The sequence below is a fragment of the Balaenoptera acutorostrata genome, chromosome 14, assembly GCF_949987535.1.
Source record: "Balaenoptera acutorostrata chromosome 14, mBalAcu1.1, whole genome shotgun sequence".
Taxonomy (NCBI): Eukaryota; Metazoa; Chordata; class Mammalia; order Artiodactyla; family Balaenopteridae; genus Balaenoptera; species Balaenoptera acutorostrata.
The window spans coordinates 48,941,937-48,952,728 of NC_080077.1; the positions used below are offsets into that span (position 1 = coordinate 48,941,937).

The 10,792-nt window shown below is 40.2% G+C and overlaps 1 protein-coding gene across 1 annotated transcript; it reads right to left on the reverse strand.

Annotated features, from left to right (window-relative positions):
- Positions 1–176: 176 nt before the first annotated feature.
- Positions 177–9,788, reverse strand: CCN6 (cellular communication network factor 6). The gene is made up of 4 exons (XM_007191090.2): positions 9,485–9,788; positions 4,993–5,235; positions 1,542–1,735; positions 177–496 (listed from the first exon to the last, which is right to left on the reverse strand). The coding sequence occupies exons 1-4, from the start codon at positions 9,786–9,788 to the stop codon at positions 215–217; spliced, it is 1,023 nt and encodes a 340-aa protein (XP_007191152.1). The 3' UTR covers positions 177–214.
- Between the last annotated feature and the right edge of the window lie 1,004 nt (positions 9,789–10,792).

The following is a 10,792-nucleotide window of genomic DNA, read 5'->3' on the forward strand; positions in this document are numbered from 1 at the left end:
TTTAAGAGCTCAATTTTAAGGTTTTCATATTTTACATAAATTTTTAGGAGAACCTTTTTTAAAGCTTCTAATGCCTTAAATACAGTTATCTGAGAATAGCTAGGCATTCTTACTGTTTTAAACCAATAAGGCAGATTTGCCACCCTTTTAAAACCATTTTAAATTTTGATGTAATGACATGATTAACCTTAACTTTTTCCCCATGTGCTTGGTTTTATAGGATCTTGAGCTCAGAAAATATATCTCCTGGATCTCTGCAGTTTCTCTGACATACACAAGATGTAATCCACAGCATCTTCCATTTAAATGACCCTTCATTTGGGCAGTCAAATTGAATGGTAATCATTTTAGACTTGTTAGGGACACAGCATCTTTTATCCAAGCATATCCCACAGAAAGTGGGTTTATAACTCTGAGTGCTTGAGCATCCGGAAAAGACAAATTTTTCAGCTTTGACAGGTTGGAAAGTAGGTTGGCATGTTTTTCCTTTGGGGATCTGAAAAGATATATAACGTTAAATCACTCTTTAAACTTGATTACAATAGTTCAGAAAAGTGATACTTTGTGGACTGTTACATAAATACACAGATATAATTATTTTCAGGGCATTAATAGTTGCCATTTAGTGACATCCAGCCCTTTTCTACCTTTAAAATCCCCTCTCGCCAGAGGACCTTGAAAGTCCTCCCTGTGCTTCCTCCGTCATATTATAGGACCCACTCCCCAATGTTTTTCTGCTATCTACCCTTGACTTAGTTCCACAATAAATGAAAATTTCTCTGTTTTGTTTAATATCAAGGGCCAAGACTTAAATTCTCTAACATGGCTCAGACAGTTTTAAGTAGATGGATAGATGAATAAACATCTTAATCCCTTTGAAATTGTCAACTTTCTAATATGATAGGGAATAACTTAGGGATAAGATTGGTTTTGTAGCATTTCTAAAAATTACTCTTGAGACAGTCACAGAAGCAGGACCAGCTCTAGTTATACCAAGCAATCTTAGAGTATGTATTATTATATCATAGTCCTTTGGCAAGTAGTAGCTAAGGAGAGCATTTTGGAAACAGTGTGGTTCCCCTCCAAGTTGGTGATACATAAGATCAGAGCTTCTCGGATGTTCCTAATGTTTGTTTTTATAATTACGATGTAGCAACCAAAATCTTTTATCAATTGCTCTGAATCCACTACATAAAATTAATATAGGAAAAAGAAGATAGACTCTGAAAAGGATCTACTCTGAAAAAACAATACACCTGGTGGGGTGCCCCAACAAATCAGGCTGATCAAGACCCACACTAGTAAGCTGTTAACCTGTTGATTCTAGATACCCTAACGTTACCTCTCTGCTTGGTGAAATTTTTCCCACAAAGTGCAGTTAATTAATATCTGCTGCCCTCCAAGATAGTTTGACTTTAAGAGTTACAATGAAGTGGTTTTATTAATAAACACTTCCAAAACACATATAGACACACACATACTTTTCATGAGTCTCAATATTGAATTATGATGAAGTTAAGTTAAATCTACTTAAACTTTACCTTTACTGTCTTTGATATATTACTGTCGCAAGGCTGAATGTAGCACAGTCTTCTCTCATTTCTCATTTCACAGTTGCTGTTTTCATTGGTTACCCTATTAGATATGCCCATCCCACATGTTCTGGAGCAAGGGGTCCACTTTGTTGCTTGCACAAGACATTTTCTTTTCCAAATAAGTGGGAGATTCCTATAAGCTAAAATAAAGGAGGAGGGAGTGCATGTGTATAAATATATATGTATTCCTGTAGGTAGATAATTTTTAATCATTTTTAAGCTAATAGTTAATAGATCTGAACTTTATATAAAGTAACTCAGAATAAAATAAGCTTATGGTCTAATTAATCGTTCTCTCTTTTTCCCACTCCCCAAATTATCTTTCAATCAAGTATTACAGTGCAGTATCTTAGGAGGAATAAAAATACTTTATCTTTGAAAAACTGAGTAAAGTACCCATTTGCTTCTTTCTGCTTAGCCCATCCTCTGAGTACTAAACACGCTTATGCTTTGATGGATATCTGCCTTTTCCCTGGTTCTTGCCTCATGCTTGATGTTATTTTCAACAGATGTTGAAACAGACATTAGTAATATTAGGGAATTCAAGATATTAATCAGAACAAGGTGGTCTTACCGTTAAATTTCGTGATGTTAAAATCTAAAATACAAAAGTTAGATTTGAGAATTCAGCTATCAATAAGACCAGTTATTTTCTTCTCCACTTTTTAAAATCTATTCTTTTAGAAAATTCTCTACGTTACACTGAACTAATCTAAATACTCGTATACTAAGTCATGAAAAACGTGCGATCTGTTTTATTCATTCAGCTTAACTGTTACATTCCCTATGGTATCAGGCCTATGGTATTCCCTCTGTTGTCTAGACATTTCATATCACTTCGGAATGCATGGACGGCTCTATGGGTGAGTGGGTTGGCTAGACAGAGACCCCCTCCACTGCCTGCAGCTTAGGAGAAACAAGGGAGGGGAAGGGGGTGAATAATGAAAATATAAAGAGTGCATAATCTTCCATCTTCTTGTAAATCCATGGGGAGCTTGCCTCCTGCTCATGAATGAATCAGGCACTTGGTTCATTTTAAGCAAACTGCTAATTGGTTCATTGTCTCAAAGCATTTCCTTCAGGTTAATATGCATCCTAAAGTGGGTGCTTTGGGAGTAAGGTGGAGATTTGAGTCTGCAATTAACACAGCAAAATTCAGGCTACATTACTTTAAAATATCAACTTAAAAACGACCCCCCCCCCAAAAAAAATGCCTTCTTGATAGAGAAGAGTCACTTTGAAGTATGTGCTATCTTTGAATAAAATGATACTTTGATACTGTTGTCAGTGTTATTACAGTAGGATCTTGCCATTGCACACAGAACTGAGGGAGAGGAAGCAGAAAAATGGAGATACCTGGAAGGTAGACAACAGTTTAAAGACCTCAGCACAGGAAGCAGGTTAAAAGCTTGGCATGCATCTGCAATAAATAAAGGTAGGTTAGATTATCATATTACCAAGAACCCCCCCTTAGAGTTAAGCCAAGAGCTGCAGTTCAGGAATTTGCTTAACATTCATTAAAGGGCAAGAAAACTAGAAGAAATTTTCAAAGTACAAGTTCAGTGTTTGGTGAGCAGTGAGAAAAGCATAGGGGCATTACGTCATTGCATGCTTCCTGCTGACCAAGCAAAAGCTAGATTCCAACCGTAGACTGTCGAATTAAGTATATAAATTACTATCACAAATATAAAAGTGTGCATGTGTCATTGTGCTCAACTTTGAAAGCAAACTCCTGTTTGGGCCCATAAGTACAGTTTCAAAGTTAAGCAGAGGAGAGACATTAAACTGAACATATACTTCCTTTGAAACATATCTAGGCCTATATTTTAATTACCAGAGAGCACTTGGGAGATTTTCTCATTTTTTGTAGCAAAGTACTGACCACTAAGAATGACCATCTGACACCTCCTCCAACCAGGTTCCAAGTGAATCCACTGAAACTGCTCTGACTTCACAAATGAGACCAACTTGACCGTGACCCAAAGGCCTGGCCTTGGGGACAACTGCTGTTCTACGGTGGTCTCACCAGGGAGGTTCACGCATGGGTTCTAAGAACTTAACACTGAGTCACTAAGATCCAATGCAGAAAATCAACTGTTCTTGTACGTGTGTTAAAAAAAACAATTTGGCTTATATTTTCAAAAGTTTTAGAGCATTAGCAGTATCACGCAGTTAGCTGAAAACCAGGGATGGTGAATGCCGATTTGCCGTAACCTGTTAAAGTTTTTTGAATTAATTGGCATAGTTGGAATCCCAGAGGATGTTCCTTTAAGAATTAGTTTTTAAAGATCTAACTCATTTCTCTGATTACAGTTGCTTTTATTAACTATCCACGTAAGTGAATTCAGGAGTCTTTAGCATACGGAAGTATTCCATATTTCCATGGCACCTTTCATTTACTACGCTCCAAATTTCAGGAAAAAGGCATTCTTAATTTCTGGATGAAAGCACAGATGTGAATAATAACCAGGCATCAATATTGCCCTTTTTGAGTCCTTCCTCACCTGTGCTTCATCTGCTGGCATTTTTGAAACTCCTGTCCCCAAAAAACCCTGGCACCTAAATAAGATGCTAGCTTAGAGCAGACCAAACTACAAGGTTTATGAACATACTGATGCCAACTGTAAATGGCCAGATGCTCCAGATGAGTAATAAAGATTCTCATTACAAGTTTCTGACTACACACATACCTGGGTAACCTACTTAAAAATGCCTGTGTGCACATTTATTTAGAGAAGTTGGTAATTGTTAAGCTTCATTTTCAGTGAATGAAAGGGTAATTTTATATTAGTTTTATCTGTTTTTAGAAATGTTTACAAATCAATGTACCCTCAAATATTTTTGATCATAGCCTTCCATTTCTGCTTTTACCATATGGAAAAGTTACCTTTGGAAATTTTTGGCACTGGATGGTTCATACCTCTTGCCCATAATAGAATACAGATAAAAGTTTTTCTAGGCCAGGGTACATGTGGATAATATTTGGTCAGTTTTCCTGAGAAGAGGTTAAATGGAAATAAGTAGAGGTAGTAAGAGTTTAGAAGAGTTTTCCTGACCTAGTAGAGCTTTCAAAGACTGGAGCATTCGGGGAGTTCCCTGGTGATCTAGTGGTTAGGATTCAGCCCTCTCTCTGCTGTCGCGTGGGTTCAATCCCTGGTCAGGGAACTGAAATCCCATGAGCTGCATGGCCAAAAAAAAAGTAAAAAATCTGAAACATTATAAAGTTCCCTTTTCAGATACTCAGAGCATACCTGCCTGAGGTAGAGACTGAGTATGACGGCACACTCACACTGATCACCAATCAGTAAGTACCTACTTAGTTCCTATGGTACATAAAAGGAACATGAAAGAAAACCAGGCAAAGTCGTACATGAGAGAGAGTTCTACTTATGAGTACCTGGCATTGTTTTGTAGCTTGTTGACAGCTGCTGTTGTGATGACCGCAGGCCACATTTTGACTGATCAGTCTTCTTTCCACCTTTAGCCCTAGAGCAGTGCCTGTCAGCCGGCTTTGGTATGAACAGAGGTGTGCATCCAATGGCCCCACTCACACAGAGGCAGCTAAACAGGGGATTGGGCTGAAACACTTGGCCATTATGATAATGTACCCTGTTGAACTCACATCCCACAGCTACAAGGTCTGAAAAGAGAAAAGAGCAAAATCACCAAAGAAGCCATAACTGATAGTCTAGACTTCCAGTTGTAAACCATAGAGGAAATTGCTATCTCCTTTATGAAATACAATTCTCAATTTTTTAGGCCACGTCTGAAACCTCCTTCACAGAACATCTGTAAAAAGTGAAAATGAGACATTTTCATTATATCGTAGATTATCAGCCCTGACTAGTCACCTTCAAAATTAAGACCCTGTTCCCTGTTCTTGAGTAAAGTTAATAAAAAAATCACTATGCATGGGGCTTCCCTGGTGGTGCAGTGGTTGAGAATCCGCCTGCCAATGCAGGGGACACGGGTTTGAGCCCTGGTCTGGGAAGATCCCACATGCCGCGGAGCAACTACGCCCATGAGCCACAATTACTGAGCCTGCGTGTCTGGAGCCTGTGCTCCGCAACAAGAGAGGCCGCGATAGTGAGAGGCCCGCGCACCGCGATGAAGAGTGGCCCCCGCTCGCCGCAACTAGAGAAAGCCCTCACACAGAAACGAAGACCCAACACAGCCAAAAATAAATAAATAAATAAATTTATTTTTTTAAAAAAAAATCACTATGAGTATAGCACTGGGATAACGACTGTAAACCTCAGAGCTGGGCTGATGGCTGGTGAGACAGACATCCCCAGATGCGCAGCAGCAGGCTGGGATATAGTCCTAGGAAGTTAGGATAAGTGAATGCGTGAAGAAATCATAATTTGTTTACAATACTGCACAGTAACTGATGACCTTTCACACAACTGGAAGGTCAAAACCTTTTCAGAATACTAAGATGTGACTGACTTCACTGTGTTGACATTTGTACTGATGGTGCAAAAGCAGCAGTGGCTAAAACTGCTGCTGGCACTTTAGCGTGAATCAAACTGTATAGGTTAGTCACTATTTTTCCTTGCCATACACTTGTACATAAATGTACTGTTTTTTAAAGTTCTTAGTTCTACCTAAGAATGTCCTTAATGACACAGTAAAAATTACTAATTTTATTAAATCTGAGTGATCAAATATACATGTCTTAATATTCTGTGTGACAAAACAGGAAGTTACGTAGAGCCTTTCTCTAGATATTGTACCAAAGTACAATAGTTATCTCGAGGAAAAGCACCTATGTTATTGTTTGAGTTGTGGGCCGAACTAACCACTTTTTTAGTGGTAATTTCCCCTGAAGAAATGATTGACAGATACCTCATGGTTATTCAGACTCGGGTATTTGGCAGACATTTTCTTGAAAATCAATGAAACAAGCCTGTCACTTCAAGGAAAACAACTGACAGTACTTGTTGCCAGTGACAGAATTTAAGCTTTTGAGCAAAAATTAGAATTTTGTAAAACTTGTGTCCACCACTGAGATCTTTATAGCTACCCAATATGTAGACTTTTCCGATAATTTTGGTACTAACTAATGTGATTTTTTAAAATATCTATATAACCCATTGTTCCAAACTGGTATTTTCCAAATAACCAATGCATGGTATTACAAAATTATACATGAGGAAAAGCCCCATTCCAAGTGGGTCTTTGAATAGAGGAATGTATTTTAATGTCACAGAGTTTGAAAAGTTCATTGATTTGGTTTCCGATTCCACATGATTAGCAGTGATGCAGCTAATTTTTAAGAAACTCCACTTCTCAAGTTTTAATATAATATGGAAAAAGAATATTCAAAATTATCTGAAAAGTCTGTTAAAATATTCCTTCCTTTTCCAACAACGTATCTGTGTGAGGCTGGAATCCCTTCATATATTCCAAACTAAAACAACATATAGCAGTATATTGAATGCAGAAGCAGATGTAAGAATCTATCTTCTGTTAAGCTAGGCATTAGAGAGATTTGCAAAAATGTAAAACAATTCCACTTCCACTCTTCTCTAAATTTCTTTGTTTTTAAAGTAAAATTTTTCCACAAATAATATATTATTCGTATTAATTTGCAATGGGTTTGTTTTTTTAAATGTATTAGTAAATATTTTAAAATTTCTAATCCGTTAAATACCAAGAGATAACTCACATAAAGAAAAGCTCTTTGGGGGCTTCCCTGGTGGCGCAGTGGTTGAGAATCTGCCTGCCAATGCAGGGGACACGGGTTCGAGCCCTGGTCTGGGAAGATCCCACATGCCACGGAGCAACTGGGCCCGTGAGCCACAACTACTGAGCCTGCGCATCTGGAGCCTGTGCTCCACGTCAAGAGAGGCCACGACAGTGAGAGGCCCGCGCACTGCGATGAAGAGTGGCCCCCACTTGCCACAACTAGAGAAAGCCCTCGCACAGAAACGAAGACCCAACACAGCCATAAATAAATAAATAAATAATTTAAAAAAAAAAAAAAAAGAAAAGCCCTTTGGGTCCTCATTAATTTCTAAGACTAAAGGGATCCTCAGACCAAAAAAAAGGTTAAAAACCATTGCTCTATATGATGAATCAGCACATTCTCTGTAAAGTTATATCTTAAGCCTTTATAGACCATTCGGTCTCTGTTGCAACTACTAGACCCTGCTATTGTATGTAACGCAGCCGCAGACTATATGTAACTGAACTGGTGTGGCTGTTCTCGGATAAAACATTATTTACAGAAACAGACTGTGGGCGGATTTGGTCCCTGAGCCATAGTTTGTGACTATCATCCCCACCCCCATCCTCATGGCTGTGCTCTGTTACAATACTCATCACATTGTACATAAAGTTACTTGTGGAAAGGTCTGTCTGACACAGTAAACTTCGACTCAGTGAGGGCAGGACCTGTATCTCTTTTTTCCCTGTTGTGCCCCCACCTGCTGGTCACAGTGTCTAGCTCAGTAGCGGATGCTCACTAAGTGTTTGTTAGGTTAATGAAATACCTTGCCTGGCACTGTTTGGGAGAAAGAGGTCTCCTGAATGCCAGAGTCTGATAGATCATGTTTTTCCTGTTGAATTTCCATAAGTAATAGCTAACATTTTTGAGAATTTACTACATACCAGATATTGTGTTAGGTGTTTTGGGTTTTGTGTCTTCATTTCATTTGATCCTCCTAACAACTCTATAAAATAGGAAGTACATATGATATAACTGAGGCACAGAGAGGTTAAGCAACTTGATCAAGGTCACTCATCAGACAGAACTCAGAATTTGAACCCAGAGCCTACATTCTTAACCAATATACAATAATCAAGTGCTGACAGGGGCATCAGGCTATCAACTTGAACTGTTCCACACATTCAGTCCAACTCCAGAGATGTGCTCTCATTCCATACTTACAACCAAACTTCTGCTAGTAGTTTTCCTTCCCACTTAGACTTTTCTACAGAGTAACTTAACCACCCAGCTGACATGAGTATTTCTCTTCCCTTAGAAATTTTATTTTTTAATCCTCAATAAATCGGTATCCTGAATTATTGTCAAGGCATAGGTTTAGATGGTCTCAAGCAGTCTGCAGAGCTAAGGCCCATAAAGCTGAGGATCCTGTTGTGATTTGGGGTGCCCCTACCTTCTTTTTTACAAATATGCCTCAGTAAAAAGTACAGTAACTTGGGCTTCCCTGGTGGTGCAGTGGTTAAGAATCCGTCTGCCAATGCAGGCGACATGGGTTCGAGCCCTGGTCCAGAAAGATCCCACATGCTGTGGAGCAACTAAGCCCGTGCGCCACAGCTACTGAGCCTGCGCTCTAGAGCCTGCGAGCTCTAGGCCGTGCTCCGCAACAAGAGAAGCCCCCGCTCTCTGCAACTAGAGAAAGCCCGTGTGCAGCAACGAAGACCCAACGCAGCCAAAAATAAAAAATAAATAAATTTTAAAAGTACAGTAACTTGATGGTTAGTTGGGAAGGCTGAGATTAAAGCTGTATGTCTGAATACTAGATATACATCCTTACATTTTAAAAAAGATTATTTTTTAGTCACAGAAAAGGTTGAATTCAGATTGCTTCTGACAGTATTAACGAAAGCTGTCATCTGTGGCACTTTAATAAGTCAGACTGTTTACATAATTTCTCCTATTTTTATCATTAAAAGCAATTACCTGAGAAGAACTGCAAGATCATTTCAATGCAATAAAAGTAACAGGTTTCTGAATGTGTGTGTAACATCTGCTCGTTTCACATGGTGTCCAGTATGAGAAGGCTAGTCTCACTGGTGCATGGAAACTAAACCCACCTCATAGTTAGTCACATTAAGCTGATTATTCCAAAGTAACAATTGCAGACAAAAATCCTGTCTAGACTCCACATTCGCCAGCCAGTGCAGAAGGAAACACTTACATGCACACACTCCGGTCTCGTACCTAGGCCCATCTGCTGAGTAGTCACAGTACAGCCCTTTGTGGGGGTCGCAGAGGTCAGCCTCGTTGCAGGTGTCGCCCGGTTGCCTGGCACAGATTTTACAGCATCCACAGCCATCCCTCACCAGGCTCACTCCAGGAGGGCAGCTGGGCTTCTGGTGAGCGCACTGACAGGGCCAGTGACAAAACTGTTGACGATGGTGCACTTCTGCTACCTCACCAGGCCTTCCTTCGGGTGCCGTGTCTAACAGCCCAGTGCCTTGGGCCCTGCGGTAGAACTTCATTTGACAACAAAGGTGATGTTAGAAATGGTTCCGCAAACTAATTTCAGAGGTTTTCTAGAAACAGATTTCCCCCAGATTACAAGAACACGGTGTGGTGAATTGTAATAATAATAGTATCTATCAGTATTTGACATGATCACTCGCTCCTTAAACTTTTCTGCACTCAGCTTCCGACACATGACTCTTCTCCTTTCTCACTGATGGCTCCTTCTCAGTCTCCTCTGCTAGTTTCTTCTCATCATCTTCATCCCTAAACACTGGAACCCCCTGTGGGTAAAGACCTCTGAAGTAACTTCCCTCACTCTATCTCATATCTCCACCCAGGCCTCTCTTCTGAACTCAAACTGCCTACTTAACAGGTCTCCACTTAGATATTTGACAGGCATAGCAAACTTCACATGACCAAAACCAAACTCCCAATTCTCCCCTCCAATCTACTCTTCCTTCCAAGGGAAGGAGAGAGGCAGGTGTGTCAGAGAAGATGTGATGCTAGAAGCAGAGGTAACACGATGCCGCTGCTGAAGGGGGCAGGGGTGGGGGGTGGGGTGGGGGGACGTCACAAGCCAAGGAATGCAGGCAGCTTAGAAAAGCTGGAAAAGGCAAAGGACAGATTCTCCCCTAGACTCCCCCCGGAAGGAACACAGCCCTGCCTTGATTTTAGCTCTGTTTCCAGACTACAGACGCCAGAACTGGAAGATAATAAATCTGTGCTGTTTGAAGATTGTAGCAATTTATTCAGTAGCAATAGGAAACAATACACCCCATTTCACAAGGGAGGACTATGGGGCTCTGATTGCTTAACCTACTCCAGGTCACATATCAAGTAAGTTGAAGAAGAGGGACTTACACCAGGCAGGCAGCTTCCAGAGCCTGAGCTCTCAATCCTTACCTTCCTCCCTTCCCCAGGCCAGGTCTTGCCACCAACCAGCTTTGATATTGAACAGATCACTGAATCTCTGCGTCTGTTTTTCCTCTCCAGCGCAGACTCTCCCCCTGACCTCACA

Coding starts and splice junctions, on each gene's coding strand:
- CCN6 (XM_007191090.2), bottom strand. CDS start 9,788: ATGAAGTTCTACCGCAGGGCCCAAGGCACTGGGCTGTTAGACACGGCA. Junction 5,236..9,484: donor CGAGACCGGAGTGTGTGCAT/GTAAGTGTTTCC, acceptor TTCTCTTTTCAG/ACCTTGTAGCTGTGGGATGT. Junction 497..1,541: donor ATATATCAAAGACAGTAAAG/GTAAAGTTTAAG, acceptor ATATCTTTTCAG/ATCCCCAAAGGAAAAACATG.